We start from the raw sequence: 20,823 nt of genomic DNA, 5'->3' as shown, positions 1-20,823 counted from the left end.
TTTGCACTCCTTTGGTTTTCTGATGGACATCTCCCAATCAGGCTGGGGACTTCCCCAGATCTCATCACCTAGGATCAAGGCAGGTTGTGGCATCCCAATCTCCAGTCCCTGTTACTTACAGCTTGGATGTTGAGAGGCTGATCCTACAACTTTTTAATCTCTCGCAAGGTGTGTCTGATTCTGGTGGCATCCAGAAAGCCTTCCCCTAGAAATTCCTGTGCACTGAAGTGGAAGAGGTTTTCAGTGGTGTGAGCAAAAGGCCCTAGATTCCTTTTCCTGCTCCACACAAAAACGTCTCGACTATTTTGTACACTTTTTTGAGACTAGTCTTCACGCCAGACACCTTTAGGGTATACCTGGCTCATATCACCACAGTGTAGAAGGTAAGCCATCTCTGCACAGCCTATTGTACGATTGATGCCAGGTCTGCTTCAGTTGAAGCCTCCCCTATAGCCTCCCACAATGTCCTGGGACTTCAACGTGGTTTTAGCTCAGCTGATAAAAGCTCCTTTTGAGCTGCTGTGTACCTGTGACCTCTAAAGTACCTGACCTGGAAGGTCATATTTTTGTTGTGGTATTAGGGTCCATGAGCTCCAGGCCTTAGTGAGTTATCCATCTTATACTAAGTTGCATTATGACAGGGTGGTTTTGCATGTGTACCCTAAGTTCCTGCCGAAGGTGGTGATGGACTTCCATCTTAACCAGTCCATTGTCCTGCGAACATTTTCCCAGGCCGCATTCGCACCAAGGTGAATAAGCAGTACACAGTTTGGACTGCAAGCGAGCCTTAGCCTTCTAACTGGAGCAGACAAAAGCCCATAAACTATCCATCCAACTTTTTCTTTTGATAAGAATAGGTTGGGTGTTGCTGTTGCCAGACACTATCTAATTGGCTAGCAGACTGCATCTTTGTTTTACCCAGGCAGGTCTGCATCTTGGGGGTTATGTCAAAGCTCATTCTGTCAGAACCATGGCAGCTTCTGTGGCCTACATACCTGTAGTTCTCATGGAGGAGATCTGCAAGGCTGCGATGTGGAGTTCCATCCACTCATTTACGTTGCATTACTGTTTGGATAGGGATGGTTAACATGACAGGTATGACCAATTTGTCCTTCAAAACTTGTTGGTGTAGAACCCAACTCTGTACCCGCCTAAGACCCGTTCTATCTTTTCAGGCTGCCCCCCACCCCCTTATTACCAACAAAACTTGTGCTGTTGGCACTTGTTTGGAGTTTGGTCCACTTTTATGTTGGGGGCACCTATAGCTAGGGATTCATCCATATGAGAGGATTGCTATCCTGCTTGTCCTCAGAGAAATGAGTTGCTTACCATTAATAGGTGTTCTCAGAGGACAGCAGGATGCCAGTTCTCACAAAACCTGTCCTTCTCTCTCCACGGTGTTGGGTTTAACTTTGTGGGTTTTGTTCTTATGTTATTTTCGTTCCTCAATTCAATGTTGACTGAGAGGACCCCCACATAATGTGTGCTTTGCATGCTCAGAGCAGTGGCGTAGCCAGAATTGATTTTTTGGGTGGGCACAAGGTTAACATAGGTGGGCACAAGGCATGCAGGTCTACTAGTTTTCTTACTGATAAATAATGCCATATACTGCACCCTAGAATGGCTTTCTAAGTAGTTTGCAACAGCCATTATGTGTCATGTATGAAACTTTAAAATAATTTACTTCAATTATTTCAAGTATAGAAAACAATCAAATCCAATCATATAATAAAACAAAAATTAATGTATTCTTTCATGAACCATCTTTGCAGAAACCCAGAAATCTTCATAAATACAATAAAATATAATTAATCATCAGAACAGGTGCAGCGCAAAGCTAGGGCAATTCACATTACAAGTAACATGAAAAAAAAATTTCAAATTCTGGTGTAATCTCAGCAAAAAATAACCCTCCACTGCTATTTTGTGAAGTAACAAACTCTTGCAAAGAAAGAGGCATCTGGAACCTTGCCAAACAATCACAGCACTGACTCTCAGGATTCAAACAGCAACCTTATGAAAAAGCAGCAATGCAAATACTACACCAGGCCCTAGAACATTAATACATCACCTACGGGAATAACAGAACAGGCTGGACTACTACTACAGAGAAACTATATGCTAGAAATACTCATTTCTGTCACAAACAGGCAAAACTGAGACCGACCCTTACCTAATATAGAAATAAGAGACTATAAATTAGAAACAGAAACATGTAGATAAAGCCAAAATAGAAAGCCTGAGAAACTAAAATGTCTGAACAGTGGAATACTTAAGAAAGAGCAAAATACAAAAATATAAGAATGCACATTCCCAAAGATGACATATTTAAATTGCTAACATCTCTCTCTCTCTCTCTCTATCTATCTATCTATATATATATATTTTTTTTTTACCTTTGTTGTCTGATCTTTGTATTTTTCTAATCAGTTGGTCCTGGTCTCTCTTTCCCATTTTTTCCCTTGTCGCTCATTTCCTAATTCCTCTTCAGTGTCTTTTCTACTACTGTCTTCTTCCCTTCCACACACACACACACATATATACATAAATGCTTTCTCTCACAGACTCCCTCACACACTCAGGCTCTCACTCTCATATGCTCTCCCCCCCCCCCCCCCAGCTCACATTCTCTGCAGACACACATTCAAGCTCTCACTTTCTCACCCCTCCCCAGGCTTATATTCGTATGCACACACAGACGCACATCCAGGCACCCATTCTCATCCACACACACAAACCCATTCTCCCATTCTCACCCACACATACACACATTTAAGGTCCCATTCTCACCCACACATACACACTTTCAAGCACCCATTCTTACCCACATATTCAAGCTTCCATTCTCACCCACACACACAAACCCAGGCTCCCATTCTCACCCATATATATACACATTCAAGCTTCCATCCTCACCCACATATTCAAGCTTCCAGTCTCACCCACATATTCAAGCTTCCAGTCTCACCCACATATTCAAGCTTCCATTCTCACCCACACACACAAACCCAAGCTTCCATCCTCACCCACATATACACACATTCAAGCTTCCATCCTCACCCACATATACACACATTCAAGCTTCCATCCTCACCCACATATACACACATTCAAGCTTCCATCCTCACCCACATATTCAAGCTTCCATTCTCACCCACACACACAAACCCAGGCTCCCATTCTCACCCATATATACACACATTGAAGACTCCATTCTTACTCCCATACACACCCAGGGTCCGATTTTCACCCACACACACACAAGGCTCCCATTCTCATCCTCACATACACATTCAAGCCTGTGCACAGTTTCCGCTTCCTCCCCCCAGAGCAGGAAGATCAGCTGGCCTCTCCTGCTGCCACTGGCCTCCTGCTATCTTCCAGCCATACGGCCGACCGATCTTCCTGCTGGGGGGGGGGGGGGGCGGAAGCTGTGCGCGGTGCTTCCGCTCTTCTTCCCCCCCCCCCCCCCCCCCCCAGCAGGAAGATCGGTCGGCTGTACGCAGGAGGCCAGTGGCAGCAGAAGAGGCCAGCTAATCTTCCTGCTCTGGGGGGAGGAAGCGGAAACTGTGCGCGGCGCTTCCGCTCTCCTCCCCCCCCCCCCCCCCCAAACAGGAAGATCGGTCGGCCATACGGCCCGAAGATAGCAGGAGAGGGCAGCTGATCTTCCTGCTTTGGGGGGAGGAAGTGGAAGCTGTGCACGGCGCTTCCGCTCCCCCCCCTCCCCCCGCAAACAGGAAGATCGGTTGGCCATATGGTTGTAGGACCGCTTCCCCACGTGTGCCGTGATGGCGTGCCAAGCATGGGTTCTCCTCTTCACTGTCGCGGGGATGGGATCCCGCGACAGCCTTGCAGTTCTGGTGTCAGTTGGGTGGGCCTGGGTCTAAATTGGGTGGGCAGCTGCCCACCCAGGCCCACCCGTGGCTATGCCACTGGCTCAGAGGCTCAGTCAGTTCTAGAAACTTTGACATAACTGTTCTATGCTGGGCTCCATCTGATGTCACACGTGTAAGGACTGGCATCCTGCTATACTCTTGAACACCTGTTACAGGTATGCAGCTCTGCTTTACATAAACTTTGGATGTTTGTAAAATCTTTTATTGGATATGTGGATTAGTATTGAAGATTGTTCGGCACTTCTATTTGTTAGAAAGGTGACAGGAACAGATTGTTCTGTTTTGATAGCTGTCACTTAAGGCATATTAGAATATACCAGAAGACCAATTTTTCTTCAGTTGAAGAGAATTTGTTCTTTAGTGTCAGATTTTAAGAACAGGACATGGTGCAGCTGTTTTTTGAAATGGAATTTCTCACAGGACAAGCAGGATGGTAGTCCTCACAAATGGGTGACATCATCAGGATGGAGCCCAATCACGGAAAACTTCTGTCAGTTTCCAGAACTTTGACTGGCCCCTACTGGGCATGCCCAGCATGGCACTAACCCTGCAGCCAGCAGGGGTCCCCCTTCAGTCTTCTTTTTTCCCCTGAAGCAGTTGCCACGCAGTTAAGGAGCTCTTACCACATTCCTGACAGGAATTTCTTCACGGACGTCTTTAACTTTCAGTAGCACACCTTCGCTCTGTGCCGCTTCCTGACATCTGCAAGGCTGCCACCTGGAGTTCTCTCCATACATTTGCAGCCCACTACTGCCTGGACAAAGCCGGAAGACAGGATTCCATCTTCGGCCAATCTGTCCTGCGTAACCTTTTTCAAACATGACGTACCAACACCCTTCTGCCTACCCGGTGGGGTGCGGATGTCCTTCCCAAATTCCACCCCAGTTGTTGTGCCTGTTGCACGCTGTTGGGTACATTTGGTGCACGCTCAGACATCCTCAGCTCGGTACTCACCCATTTGTGAGGACTACCATCCTGCTTGTCCTGTGAGAGAGCAAATGTTGCTTACCTGATGTAACAGGTGTTCTCACAGGACAGCAGGATGTTAGGCCTCACGAAACCCGCCCGCCACCCCGCGGTGTTGGGTTTGTTTTCTTATTTTATTTTTCGGCACTGCCTGTAGCTTTGAATCAAGACTGAAGGGGGACCCCTGCTGGCTGCAGGGTTAGTGCCATGCTGGGCATGCCCAGTAGGGGCCAGTCAAAGTTCTGGAAACTTTGACAGAAGTTTTCCGTGATTGGGCTCCATCCTCATGATGTCACCCATTTGTGAGGACTAACATCCTGCTGTCCTGTGAGAACACCTGTTACATCAGGTAAGCAACATTTGCTATCTGTGATCAGTTATCTGGCATACTTATAAATGAGCTTTATAGAAAGACCTTTGAGGTTTCCCACTTGGTTTGTGTTTTACTTTATTTCAGCGAAGTAGGTCAAGGTGTTGAGACAGTGAAGAAACATTGGCCCTTGTTATGTGGACATTTGGGATTGGAGCAGCTTACTAATTTTTCTTTTAAGGGTCCATGCAATATTTAGGATTTAGTGTCTTCATTTTTTACTCCCTGAACCACCCATTTCCTCCTTCAAGGTTGTTGAACACCACAGGAAATCACATTGTTCAGTCTGCAGAATCTTTTAGATATTGCTGAATTTATACATCCGATATTGTAGAAAAGCATGATATTAATATTTTATACTTTGTGAAACCAGTTGTCCTTTGTGATTTGTTGTCCTTGTTATTTGCGGGCAAGACAATGCGTAAAATTAGGGTATGCATTGTTGTGCATATTAGTAAAATTCTGGGGGGACTATTATACTCCCCAACTCAACATTTAGCTGACAAATCACACTGGAAGAACTTTGATTTTTTTTGTTGTTGTTGTACAAGTTATATGTAATTGGGAAGGTGACATTAGTAAGCTGTTACTACTTACTGATCAATGTTGGATTTTTGATTTGAATATATCATCACTTTTGGTTTAAAAGATAAAACTAAATGGGTCTTTCTCCTTTAATAGGTGCTCCCCTTTAAGAATTAAAAAAAAAAAATTGGGTCATTTAGTTCGTTTACCTTTTTGTAATATGGCACTGTGGTCATTTTCAAATTCATTGAGTCAGCTTGTACTGGTGAGTTGTTTTTTTTTCTCCTTTTGAAATATCTTTGCTATGGTTTTAGAAAGTATAGATGTTACTGTTTTTTGTAGGTATAGAGTGGAACAATGAATGATAGTACATATTTGTGTTGTAAGTTTGATTTCATCTTTTGCCAAGTTTATGGATGTATTACAAAATATTTGCATCATGTTGGCATGAAGTTCAAATAACTTGGACACCACCAAGGCAGAGTTACCGATAATTATTCTCCTGAAGAAGCTAGAGTGAGTGAAAAGTAGGGAGTTTCTTCTGCCTGGATTGGAAGCCTCTGTCTTTGATTTGGGAGCTTCTGTTTTCATTTTGGGACCTTCATGGGAACTTCATGTTTTATTTCTCCAATATCTAACATTTTTTGAGATTTTTTTTTGTTGTAATTTTTGACTATTGAGCATCTAATTGCTTGAATTATATTTGTGCTTTTGTGTGTGTGTTGTCCATTGTATTTTTGATTTTGAGTTTCAAAACGTTTGTTTTCATTAAAATTTGCTAATATAATCTGTTTATATGTATCATCTTTTTTTGTGTGTATATTTTGGGGGATGATATAATTTAGCCATGGGGGGCATTTTGCCGGCTAACTCGCAAGTTATTCATCTGAATGCTTTTCAGTATTCCCCTCACCTATTTGGCTAATTTACGGGCCTATACAGTAAAATTCGCGGGAGAGCCAGCACTCCGAGGCGAGTGCCCGCTCTCCCAATGCGCGCCCAGGCCAATCTCCCGGGTGCGTGATCGAGTATGCAAATGAGGGCCTGCGGTAAAAGGAGGCGCTAGGGATATTAGCGCCTCCTTTTTGACAGGAGCTGCGGCTGTCAGCGGGTTTGACAGCAGACGCCCAATTTTACTGGCGTCAGTTCTCAAACCCGCTGACAGCCACGGGTTCGGAAAACAGACGCCGGCATAATTGAGCATCAGTCTTCTGACCCGCGGGCTGCTGGCTGATTTTAAATTATTATTTTTTTTAATTTTTGATTCTTTTTTAATTTTGGGGCCTCCGACTTAATATTGCTATGATATTAAGTCGGAAGGTGTACAGAAAAGCAGTTTTTTCTGCTTTTCTGTACACTATCCTGGTGCTGGCAGAAATTAACGCCTGCCTTTGGGCAGGTGTTAATTTCTGAAAGTAAAATGTGCAGCTTGGCTGTCGGGGAGGTTGGCCGCGCATTTTCGGCGTGCTATTACCCCTTACTGTATAAGGGGTAAAAATAGCGCGTCAAATGCGGGCTAACAGCGCACTCCGCTGGAGCGCACTGTACTGTATCGGCCTGTTAGCTAGATAACTCATTATCCAGCTAAAATTGTAATTTAGATTATTTAGGAGCATTCTGGGGTGAAGGTGTTAGCCAGATAACTTATCTTGCTAATTGATATTCAATGTTAGCTGTAGAAGTTAACTTATCCAGCTAACTCTAGTCGTGCTGTTGAATAGTTCTAAAGATAGGTGGCTATATTCAATAGTATGCTGCACCACGGAATGTTCCTTCAAAGTTAGTCAAAGATAAATTGGCTAACTTTGAAATCCAGCCAGTGACAGAAAATTACCATCTTTAATTTATTATAACACATTGAATAAGTGGAGTGAAAAGTATGTGAAGGAGACTGTGGCTAGCTGGGAGAGTTTTAAGATTTAGTGTTTTACCCATGTTTTTATTTTATTTTTTTGTTTTTCAGGTGGACATGGCTGAGCAGCTGGTGCAGCAGTCCCATCAACTATCTGTCCCGCCCCCCAGTTCGTCTGTATTAGTTGAAAACATCAGGGCCCAGGAGGAAGTACGTAGCAGGTCCCTGAAGATGGCAGGTTTAAAACAAAATTAAAGGAAGTACTTCACCTAGTTTTACCTGTGCAACTGGAGTCAAATATTTTCTAAAAAGGAATATTTATATAAGAGAGATCAGTCATAGGCTATTTAACATATTGATCATGGACATTCATCCAGATTTAGTGTATGCTTAAAGCATGACTACTGGAATCTGGAAGCAGAGAAGAACAGAGCGTTGGAACTGCTTGCCCTGAGACAAGGGCAGCCACATGGCTTTGATTAGCCTGACATGAGAAATGTCAAACAGGATCGGGACTTAAGATCCATCTTTGTGTGTCAGGCTAATCTTGTGCGTAGTTGTGAGCAGGGCTTAATTTGTAGTCATAAAGGAAGTGTAACTGTGGGGCGGGGCCAGGTCCAAGTTTGACATGCGCAAAGAGGCAGGACCAGAGCTAGGTGTGATCTCTCGTTTTCCTTTACATATCTGAATCAAAGCCATGTGGCTGCCCTTGTCTCAGGGTAAGCAGCTCCAACACTGTTCTTCTCTGCTTCCTCCAAGGGGGCCATTAATGATCCATGCAGCTACTGGATCTGTTTTGTTTCTTCAGGGGAGTCAGAACTGATATACACTGCCGGCTCTGCTCCGCTTTCTCGAATCCCAGAAAATTGTTATGCCAGAGATTAAGCCCTTGATAATGAACCCACAAAGGGGTTGAATTAGCATACATTTGGATTGAAGCCCTGACAATTGGCATTACTGTTCACAACTTTCAAACTTGTGCTAATTCAACCTTTTTTGTCTCTTATTTGCTCTGCAGTGTCTGCTTCCCCTTCTGTTCCCTGCAATACAGAACTGAGGGGCAAGGGAGGAGCAGGAGAGGAGGGGCTGGATTAGGGAGCAGAGTGGCTGCTCTCTTCTCTTGCAAGAGATATGGGATAGAGAAGCATTTTCCTGTCGATAAGCAGGCTGAATGAGTCATGCTATCTGTGATGTCCTCCCAGGGAGCTCGAGGCGGGAAATATCTCTCCAGATATACAGAGCTTTGCTCTGCGTGCTTGCGCAGCAGACCCCGTGCGACTGCAGTCACTGTCATCAGTTCTGTGTTTTCCCGTGCAGCATACGAAAGTGGATCTTCTGTCCTCATGCCTTTCTTTTTCTCTCTACTTTTTCACTTCATTGATCCCACAAAACACTTTTCAGTGCTATCCATGGCTCCGAAGACCCCAGGTTTCAAGTACTGTCAACGTGGCAAAGTTATGTTCATCACAAACAGACATAACTATTGCTACTTGTGCCTGAGGTCGGAGCATGACCAGATATCCTACTCTCAGGTAGTCTTCACCCCAAGTCAGCTCAACGACAGACACTTCTGATGTAAATGTCCTGCAGGTCTCTGAGGACTCCTCGGCCAGGGTGAGTGTCCATACAGGTCTTTCCGAAGTCTCCAAACATAAGCGGAGTCAACCCCAGCTCCAGGAACCTTTGGTGAATAGACAGAAGTCTCACTATGAAGGCTAGGGCCAATCTCAACATATCAGGGGACCCGATTCTTCCATTCTGCTGGCAGCATTACCTTTCTCCAAGACTAGGAAATGTATTGATTCAGGGAGGGAAAGGGAGCTATCTCCATCCCTGCAGAAATGGAAATATTCTCCTTCCTGTCTTCCGATAAGTGGTGCAGCCTCTCAGGCCATATCTCAGATATCAGGTATACTTCAATATCTGTTTGCATCTCTACCACCTAGTGGTAACCCTAGGCCACCTTCCAGCCCCTTGTATGATGCTTTCTCATCACGATCAGTCTCCTTTTCCCCTTCCATGGGAGTTTGTGGAGGAGGCTAACAGTGGGGACCAGAGTCTAGCAGCATCAAGTCCTCCCGAGGGAACCTGCTGACTCTCCTCCAGCTTCACTGGGTTCATCGGCGGGCATACTATCAGACCCACCTGAGGAGCCATCAGCCGTCCTCACCCCCAGAGGACCTCTTCTATTCTAAGTTCATTGAAAAGGTGGGTGCCTTTTTGAAGATCAAAATCAAAAAGCTGCCAGATCCAAGGTTGGAGGTTCATGACATCCTCAAAATCTTTGACTTTCCAGCGGAACAGACAGCGTTTCCTTCTCATGCTATTCTAGATGCAATAATGAACAAATCATGGGAGGCTCCTTTCTCAGCTCCATCTACGTCGCAGAAGTCTTGTCCTAAAGTACAGGATGTGTAAGACCTCCCATTATGGACCAGTGCAACTGCCTCACGCATCAATTGTGGTTGAGTCAGCAATGAAAAGACTAAATTATGCTCCAGTATTCCTGGTAAGGATAATAAATACCTGGATGACTTTGGCAAGAAAGTTTTTGAGCGTGATGCTTAATGCCAGAATATAACAGCATGAGTTCTATATTATGTACTACCTCTATGAAACCCTACAGAGGTTAAAGTTAGTCAGCCGATGATTAACCACAGAACTATGTGATAGTGGTCATGGAGGAAGGATTATGCCACCTGATTTGCACAATCTGAGGTGTTCAAGACATCAGGGCATTGGCAGTATTGAAAGCGGCTAGGAGAATTGCCTGGTTTGAAGGCCAGTGCTATCCGGGATGACGTGCATAAGAAGCTAGCGGATCTCCCCTGAAGGGGGACAATTTATTTGGTGACAGACTTCGTGAGACTGTGTCCCAGCTCAAAGAACAGAGTGCAGCGGTCTCTTCGCTGGTGTTGTCTATGGAGCAATCTTCCAAAAGATTTTACCCAACCTATAAAAAGTTCTTCTACCAAAGGCAGCCATATAGGTTATTTGCCTCCTACAGGTCTCCACCCTATCAGCCACAAAGACAACAGCCTCCACGAACTCATCGTCCTCAGAAACCACCGCAGAACAATAATCAGAAACCAGAACAATTTTTTTGGATCACCTCGCCCACAGCAACGATTGGTGGCAGGATATCTTCTTTTTACCAAACCTGGACTCCCATAACATCAGACCATTGGGTTGTTAGTGTCATGCCAAATAGATAGACTGCATTTCAGAAAGATTCCGACAGTGCCTCACCTTGCGCTTCCTTTCCGAGAGAAGATGGGTTTTATGCTTCTCCAACAGGAAATATAGTCTTTGCTTGAACAATGAGCAATCCATTGGGTACCTCGAAACTAGCTCAAAAGAAGATTCTATTCCCAATACTTCCTCATCCCGAAAAAGAGCAGAGGGTTTTGGCCCATCTTGGACCTATGAGCTCTCAACAGGTTCATTCAAGTTGACATCCTCCATTCTGCCTTTTCTACAACCGAGTGATTGGATGTGCTCCTTGGATCTCAAGGATGTGTATTCCCACATCCTGATGCACCTGTTGTCCTGGTGATATCTTTGTTTTCAAGTAAACGTTCAGGACTACCAATACCAAAGTACTTCCGTTCGGCCTATCATCACCTAGAGTGTTCACAAAATGCCTAGCCGTAGCTGTGGCTCATCTCCACAGATAAGGGATAAAGGTTTTTCCATATGTTGATGCTTGGCTGCTAGTGGCCGTCAATTCCAAAATGCTCCACTTGCATCTACTACAGGTGATTTCCTGCCTAGAGAATCTGGGGTTTGTCATAAACTACAAAAAGTCCAATCTACACACCACTCAAATGCTACAATTTATAGGAGCAATCATAAACACCAAAATTTGCAAAGCCTTTCTCCCACCAGACGGAGTCTGAACTTTTCGCAAGTTGACCTACACGTTGCGGAGCCAGTCACATTCCCCGGCTCGTCAGATTCTCACTATCTGGGGACATATGGCAGCAGCAATATATATGGTTCTGCACCCCCACCTTCATCTGCATTGACTACAGTGGGGATTCGAGACTGTGGTTGCAGCATGACCACCCGATTTTCACAGGTGATCATGACTCAATCGATCTCTGATTTAGATTGATGGTTATCTCCCAGGGTCCTAGAGTTAGGAGCACAGTTTCAAACCCCAGCATATTAGATTGTCATGACCGACACATCCACAAAGAGTTGGGGTGGTCACCTACGACACCTAAAAATGCAAGGTTTTTGGTCCCCTAAGGAAAGGACTCTTCAAATCAACCTTCTAGAAATGAGGGCTGTAAGGAATGCCATCTACACCTTCTGCCAGCTACTAATGGGGAAAGAGGGTCATGGTCTACACAGACAATCAAGTGTTCCTGTTTTATCTAAACAAGGAAGGCGGGTTTGGTTCCAGGATGTTTTTCAAGGAGTCAGTGCTAATCCTGGAATGGGTACTAGCTCACTCCATACAGATGCAGGCTGTGGGATCTTTTACATTTACTAGCTAGAGGACCAGTTCCAGGATCTTTTACATTTACTAGCTAGAGGACCAGATCCAGAAGAGTCCAGGTGTGGCTCACTCAGTGGCTAGAGGTAGCTAACTTGTGAGCCAGCAGAAACAATACAGACTGTGCACAGCCCAGGAGAGGAGCCAACTGTTCCAGTGCAGATAAGATACTAGTTTTTGGAAATACTGCTCTGTGTTTCATAATCCCTTTTTATTCTAGTATTATAATCTGTGGTTCCTTGATATTGGTTTGATTCTGTGTAGAAAACTGCTCTGTGATTTCAAATCCCTTTCTATTCCAGTGTTGTATACTAATCAGTTTGGTTTCTTGATTATATTGTATACTAATATGTTTGGTTTCTTGATATTAGATTGTTGTAAGATTCAAAAAAGCCACAAAAAAAAAAAAATAAAATTCCCAGTATCCCTCTAATTGTATAGCTGTCATATAATCTGTTCCAAATTAGGATATAAGTGCTGTGGGATCTTTTACTAGCTAAAGGACAAGTAAACTTTCAGAAAGTGTCTTGCCCTACCCAGCTTGACCTAGGTATAAACTGTTTAACTCCCTCCCACCCTACCCCTCTGCCCACCCACCCCTAGGTTTGTATTTCTAATGTAGTCATCCTAACTTCATAATAGGCTACCAGATAAATTAGTAAATTGATTATTCCTTAGGTGCACCAATCAAATAACTTACCTAAATGAGTACTATTCAATGCAACTGCTGTGGAGCCTTTATATTGAGGGTAATCATATGGAAACTTAAGGCTTGCCCCTTTTGTTCAAAACTCTCTACCTTGGAAAAGGAGCTGGATGACTTTAAAGCTGAATTAGCTTCAATAAATAGAGTCTCAGCCACGGTACATTATTCAGGAAATAATTTCCACTTACCACTGAATAACCAAAACTCAAGAAAAAAGAGATTTACTGTGGGCTCAGGTAGGATAAGACCTGTAACCCACAGACACCCATTATTGAAAGCTGTGCAACCCACAACTCTATCCCACCACTCACACAGGCCATTAAGGAACTTTAAAAGTATTTCAGTGGGCTCTGGTAGAATAAGACCTGTGTTCCGTAGACACACACTGTATCAAGTGCAACAAGTACAAAATGCCTTCTCTGTATTAAATTCTGAAGAAGTCCTTGAGAAAAAGATTGAAATGTTATCGGAAAAGAGAGAAAAAACCCAATGCATACAGAAATTCCAAATCAGAAACCAAAGGAAAAAGCTCACAGTGATGGATGACTCTGTCATCAGAGGCATTAATCTCTTCCCTTGCACAAATGCAAAGAGAAAAGTGGATAACAAAACTCAACTAAATAGGTCACAAAAGGAGTCCAGGAACAGCAGTAACCTGAGCAAAGAAAGCTGGAAAGCTATGAGCACAAATGCTCGTAGTTTGGGTAATAAAATCCCAGAGCTGCAAGCCCTAATGGTGGAGGTGGACTTGGACGACGTTGCTGTCACGGAAACATGGTTTACGGAATATCATGACTGGGATACGGCAATACCAGGCTATAACTTGTTAAGGAAGGACAGAGAGGATAGGAAAGGGGGAGGAGTGGCTCTATATGTCAGAAACAATATCCAAGCATCTGAGCTGCAAGGAAGATGGGGCAAAGAAGAAGCACTATGGGCCGACTTAAAAAAAGATGGGGCATCCATTTTTATTGGAGTGGTTTACAGGCCTCCAAACCAAAAGGAAGAGCTGGACAGAGATCTGATTGAAGACATCCACAGGATAGCAAAGAAAGGAGAAGTGGTGATCGTTGGAGACTTTAATATGCCAGATGTAGACTGGAGAATCCCATCTGCAGAATCTAATAATAGTAGAGAAATAGTAGATGCCTTGCAAGTAGCTTTGTTCAAACAAATGGTAATGAAACCCACGAGAGAAGGAGCTATACTCGACTTAGTGCTCACTAATGGAGATAATGTCTCAGACGTCCAGGTGGGTGCCCACCTCAGCACCAGTGATCATCAAACGGTATGGTTTAATATCACAAAAAGGACACGGAAAAGAAGCACAAAAACCCAAGTTTTGATGTTCAAAAACACAGACTTTGATGAAATGGGGAAGTACCTGGAGGAAGAACTAAAAGGCTGGGAAAACGAGAGAGATGTGGATCAACAGTGGACCAATCTAAAAGGAGCAATCACCAAGGCAACTAATCTATATGTTAGAAAAGTAAAGAAAAGCAAAAGAAAAATGAAACCTATCTGGTTCTCAAAGGAGGTGGCTGACAAAATAAAGGCTAAAAGAACAGCGTTCAAGAAATATAAAAGATCCCAAAAGGAGGAACACAAAGAAGAATATCTGGTAGAACTGAGGGAGACGAAGAAATTAATCAAGATGGGAAAAAGTCAAGCAGAAGAGAGGATTGCCAAAGAGGTAAAGAGTGGTAACAAAACATTTTTCAGATACATCAGTGAAAAGAGAAAAGTTCAAAGTGGTATAGTGAAATTGAAAGGTGGAAAGGATCAATGTGTGGAGAGAGACGAAGAAATGGCAGAAATATTAAATGAATACTTCAGTTCTGTGTTCACTAAAGAGGACCCTGGAGAAGGACTGACACTAGTTAACAAGAAACTGGAGGGGAATGGAGTAGATGTAACTCCATTTACAGTAGAAAATGTATGGGAAGAGCTGGTGAAACTGAAAGTGGACAAAGCCATGGGGCCTGATGAAGTTCATCCCAGAATACTGAGGGAGCTCAGAGATGTGCTGGCAGGTCCGCTGTGTGACCTATTCAATAGATCCCTAGAAACGGGAGTGGTGCCGAATGATTGGAGGAGAGAGGTGGTGGTCCCGCTTCACAAGAGTGGGAACAGAGAAGAGGCTGGTAACTACAGACCGGTTAGCCTCACTTCGGTGGTGGGAAAAGTAATGGAGTCACTGTTGAAAGAGAGAATAGTGAACTATCTACAGTCGGGAGAATTGCTGGACCAGAGGCAGCATGGATTCACCATTGGAAGATCCTGTCAGACAAATCTGATTGACTTTTTGACTGGGTAACCAAGGAATTGGATCGAGGAAGAGCACTCTGTCATCTACTTGGATTTCAGCAAAGCTTTTGACACTGTCCCGCACAGGAGACTGGTGAATAAAATGAGAAGCTTAGGAGTGAGTGCCGAGGTGGTGGCCTGGATTGCAAACTGGTTGACGGACAGAAGACAATGTGTGATGGTAAATGGAACTCTCTCTGAAGAGAGAGCGGTTTTAAGCGGTGTACCGCAGGGATCGGTGTTGGGACCGGTCCTTTTCAATATCTTTGTGAGCGACATTGCGGAAGGGATAGAAGGTAAGGTATGTCTTTTTGCGGATGACACTAAGATCTGCAACAGAGTGGACACGCCGGAAGGAGTGGAGAGAATGAGACGGGATTTAAGGAAGATGGAAGAGTGGTCGAAGACATGGCAGCTGACATTCAATGCCAAGAAGTGCAAAGTCATGCATATGGGGAGTGGAAATCCGAATGAACTGTATTCGATGGGGGGAGAAAGGCTGATGTGCACGGAGCAGGAGAGAGACCTTGGGGTGATGGTGTCTAATGATCTGAAGTCGGCGAAACAATGTGACAAGACGATAGCTAAAGCCAGAAGAATGCTGGGCTGCATAGAGAGAGGAATATCGAGTAAGAAAAGGGAAGTGATTATCCCCTTGTACAGGTCCTTGGTGAGACCTCACCTGGAGTATTGTGTTCAGTTCTGGAGACCGTATCTCCGAAGAGACAGAGACAAGATGGAGGCGGTCCAGAGACGGGGCGACCAAAAAGGTGGAAGGTCTTCATCAAATGAACTTATGAGGAGAGATTGAAGAATCTAAATATGTACACCCTGGAGGAAAGGAGGAGCAGAGGTGATATGATACAGACTTTCAGATACTTGAAAGGTTTTAATGATCCAAAGATGACAAACCTTTTCCATAGGAAAAAAATCAGCAGAACCAGGGGTCACGATTTGAAGCTCCAGGGAGGAAGATTCAGAACCAATGTCAGGAAGTATTTCTTCACGGAGAGGGTGGTGGATGCCTGGAATGCCCTTCCGAAGGAAGTGGTGAAGACCAGAATTGTGAAGGACTTCAAAGGGGGCGTGGGATAAACACTGTGGATCCATAAAATCAAGAGGCCGTCAATAAAGAGTGGGTGGCTCGCCAGAATGACGGGTACTGCCTGGAGATAATACCCTTATTCAATAAACATACACATGGTTACTGTGACTCCCAACATCGCTCTAAGCTACAACAGCAAGAGGAAATGTGGAAAAAAGGATTCGCACTCACAAAGTGGGGAGTAGCTGGCATGTTACGGCGGTTACTACCCCAAACCAAATAAGCCTGATACTTCACTTTCAATGCATATCCTGCTTCAACGGCAGGGGAGAAGAAAAACTGATACTTCACGCATATCCAGCATAGCTCTCTGCTTCAACAGCAGGGGAGAAGAAAAAAGGATTCGCACTCACAAAGCGGGGAGTAGCTGGCTTGTTACGGCGGTTACTACCCCAAACCAAATAAGCCTGATACTTCACTTTCAATGCATATCCTGCTTCAACGGCAGGGGAGAAGAAAAACTGATACTTCACGCATATCCAGCATAGCTCTCTGCTTCAACGGCAGGGGAGAAGAAAAACTGATACTACACGCATATCCAGCATAGCTCCCTGCTTCAACGGCAGGGGAGAAGAAAAACTGATACTACACGCATATCCAGCATAGCTCCCTGCTTCAACGGCAGGGGAGAAGAAAAACAACCAATAAGGGCTGAATAACACAGTCTGGGTAGAACAAATAAGCATGGGTGCAGCTTGCTTATTGCGGCGGTTACTTCCCCTACTACCCATAACTAATCAAGCTTGATATTTCACTTGGTTGCAGCTCCAACACTGCTCTCTACATTAATGGTGGGGGTGGAAGGGAAATAGAACCAAAGAGCTAAGAGAAACAGATAAGTATGAGAAAAAAAAATGTGAAGCTTGCTGGGCAGACTGGATGGGCCGTTTGGTCTTCTTCTGCCGTCATTTCTATGTTTCTATGTTTCTACCTACCTTCCAGGTATTAAGAACACAGAAGCAGACAGGCTCGGCAGAATTTTTCACCCCCACAAGTGGGCTGTATATCAGGATGTAGCAGATGTGGTTTGGGGGGGGGGGATCTTGCATGGACATTTTTTTTTTTTTCGCAACAGTCAAATGCAAAACTGCTGAATTTTTGCTCTCTTTGCCCAAGCAGGCACAGGCTTGCTCAAGAGGCATTTCTGATTCTGTGGGTGCAAAACCTATTTAATGCATACCTTCCAGTACCTTTGATAGGACGAGTGATCCAAAAATGCGTCATGGTTCAGTCAGATTTCATCCTCATTGCTCCACTGTGACCCAGACAGCCGCAGTATGCCTATCTCGTTTAACTTTTGATTCAACTACCAATATCTCTGGGAAACGGGGCAGACTTGCTGTCACAGGAAGAGGCCCTCAGTTTTACCAGATATTCTTTCTTGAGTTCCTCTTTTTGGGACCCTATATACTTCATGAACACTGTTCTATTTGCATTTTTTCAGCCATCTCCTTTGAGAACTAGATCCATTTTTTTTTAATCTTTCTTTTCTAACAGATTTGTTGCCTTTGGAACTGCTCCTTTTAGTTTGGCCCACTGTTCCTCTTCTCTCATTTTCTCCCAGTCTTCTCGTTCTACCTCCAGGTATGTCCCCATTTTGACAAAGTCCATATTTTTTAAATTCAAGAGTCGTGTCTTTGTGTGACTTCCCTGTATCCCATTTGCGATATCAAACCATATCATTTGATAACTGATGCTCAGGTGGGCACCCACCTGGCCATTAGAGACATTATTCCTGTTAGTGAGCACTAGGTTGAATATAACTCCTTCCTTTCTGGGTTCCATCATTTGTCTGAACAGATCTCCTTGCAGGACATCCACAATCTCTTTTCTTCTGGTAGATTCCGAAGAAGGGATTTTCCAGTCTACCTCCAACAAGCAACATTTTTCTCCCTTCTTTCCCACCTTTTAGATGTCTTCAAACAGATCTCTGTCTAGTTCTTCTGTCTGAGTCTGAGGCCTGTGGATCACAGACTTATCCAGCTAACTTTCTGAATTTTCAGGAAGTCTTTTCACCCAGTAAAAATGTTGCTTTAATATATAAGACTTGAGGGTAGCCTGCACGGAGTGGCAGTAACTACCCTTAACAGAAAAATGGGGGTAACCTGCATAGAGTGGCAGCTACTATCATAAGAAACTTGCTGGGCAGACTGGATAGACCATTTTATCTTTCTGCCATCAATACTATGTTACTTTGTGCTTCAAGCTCAGTCTCTCTTCTCTGCAAGCTGCCCGAAGGGCTGGAGCAGAACACCTCTGCTGCTTCTTCTCTTAAACCTGAAAAGAAATCTGGAACTGCGTTCTACCCCGTGCCCCCACAGATTGTCTTGGTTGTCAGTGAAATAGGTCTGTGTTACGGCCTAGCAATTTGCATGCTTGCGGCATATAATGAAGATGTCGAACGTGTATGCTTATGGCTTCTTTGTCTGTGTTGTGGGTTTGTCATTTGAGTCTCATTATCAGGGGACATATTCTGTTTGTCTGTGCTTATGACCAGTGGGGCATGTTGTACAGGCATAGTTTTGTGCTTTTTTTCCTATCTGTGTCACTTAATTTGTCTAGAGTACATGTGCCTGTGTTAACCAGCTTGATAATGGCATTGGTAAGACAACACTGTTACCTGTGTCCCTTTGATAATTTACAAAATATTGGTAATAATTGGATAAATCACAATAGCTGCACCAAATTGAAGGCTCAATTTGGAGCTCTGTTATTACCTTTTTTGAAGGGGAGGAAGGGGAGTACCTAATTCTTTCTGAAATTGGTAAGAATACTGTAGTTAGGTTGATAGATAGATTTATGGTGTCGGCAATATCCAGACTAGTAGCTTGGGCCCAAACAATATGGATGATGGATTTTTGAAGGTGTTCCTGAGTCTGGGGTGCTCCAAACTGTTGTCTGATGTGTAGAGGCAGGCTGTGCCTTTTTCATCCTATTTTGCTGTCAGAGTTCTTGAAGCTTGGCACTGGCTAGAAGCTAACCCTTAGTATTCAGTAATGGAGGTTTCCTAGCGTGTAGCCAGATGGACTCAGAACAAGTGGGTATAGTGTGCTCGTGCTAGCAGTTGGAGACGGATCTAACGTCAGCACGGGTACATATACCCCCACAGGAAGTGAAGCAATTCAGTAATTTCCGTCTCCAAAGCAGTTTGGAGAGCCTGCACGCTCGCTGAGCGTGTTTTCCAATACTACTTTTTACTTTCTACATTCTAACTTACTAAATTTCTACAGGCGACGAGCCCCACACTCCGGTGATACCCTCGGGTCCCTCCCCCAGTTGAGTTTCCCGAGGTGATTTCCGGGATCCCTCGGAGGTCTAGGCCTCAGTCCCGGCGTGGACTTAGCCCCGAGCGAGACGAGTTCGGCGGCTTAGAGGCAGCAGGTGCATTTCCTCAAGCGCGGCGGTGAAGGTATTTCCCCTCTCCCCCTGCAGCTGGAGACCGCCCGGGTTTTAGCTGGGAAGCGCCGTGGATCAGGTAAGGCGTACATCACTTATTTTTTGGGTCTCCGAGGTACGAGGATCGGCGGCGTTGCCCGCATGCGGCACGCCGTGGAGGTCGCCATCTTGTCGGCCTTGTTTCAGGTATTGAGCGCCCATGATAGGCGCCTGTTGATGAGCGTATATTGCTGACCACATATTATTGAGCGCATATTGTATATTATTGAGCGTATATTGCTGACCGCATGTTCTTGAGCGCATATTGTATATCATTGAGCGTATATTGCTGACCGCATGTTCTTGAGCGCATATTGTATATCATTGAGCGTATATTGCTGACCACATATTATTGAGCGCGTATTATTGAGCGCATATTATTATTAAGCGCCGGCGCCCTGCATTCGCAAGCCGCGATGGAACATTTAAACGCCCCGGCGTCTCCCGTGGTGGCGCCTCCTGATTCCGGCGTGAAAGCTCTCGGCCTCTGCTCAGCATGCCAGCTTAGAGCCATGCAGAGCGAGGAGCCAGACTCCCTTTGTGCCCAATGTGAAGAGGCCGTGGGAGCCTCGGGCCAGGACCAGTCTCAACCGAGGTTAGTCGACAGTTCCCCAGGGGCCACCCCGGACTTAGCAGGCAGTCTCGAACAACCAGGGATCCCAGGGGACCTGGTACCCAGATGACTAGAGACCGCTTCCATTTCCTGGGTGGATTTGTTTAAAGGGATCCATGCCTCTGTACAGATGCAGTCAGCTTCCCGGCCAGGCCCTGCTGCTGCTCCGGCTGACCCTGCCCCTGGGCCTTCTCGCCCTTATCGTGGGCACCCGCCTCCGGACAGCCTGGCTCATGCGGACCCTGATGTTTCAGAGGACGAGTCCGAACCCCCCGAGGAGGGGGAACTTCCCTCGGGGATTGAGCCATATTGAACTATGCGACGGTTCTTTCCCAAGGAAGATATCTCCGACCTGGTTTCTCAGTGCCTGACTGAGTTGGCTATTCCTGGCCCCAGCACTATGGAGGCAGCTACGCAGAACCCCATGCTGGAAGGTCTTCGGCCTACAGCCCGCCATTTTCCCTTCCTGCAAGCAGCACAACAACTGATAGATTTGGAGTGGACTGCGCCAGAGGCCTCATTCAAAGGGGGTCGGGCCCTGTCG

General features: G+C 45.0%; 1 protein-coding gene across 1 annotated transcript in view; it reads left to right on the top strand.

Annotated features, from left to right (window-relative positions):
- TSPOAP1 (TSPO associated protein 1) overlaps positions 1 to 20,823 on the top strand; it is a 1,024,985-nt gene that overhangs the window by 101,331 nt on the left and 902,831 nt on the right. The window contains exon 3 of the mRNA XM_029613537.1: positions 7,721 to 7,819. Coding sequence (XP_029469397.1) covers positions 7,721 to 7,819 — 99 coding nt within the window. The remainder of the gene's footprint in view (positions 1 to 7,720; positions 7,820 to 20,823) is intronic.

Source organism: Rhinatrema bivittatum, chromosome 8, assembly GCF_901001135.1.
Source record: "Rhinatrema bivittatum chromosome 8, aRhiBiv1.1, whole genome shotgun sequence".
Taxonomy (NCBI): Eukaryota; Metazoa; Chordata; class Amphibia; order Gymnophiona; family Rhinatrematidae; genus Rhinatrema; species Rhinatrema bivittatum.
This window is presented reverse-complemented; position numbering and strand designations above follow the sequence as displayed.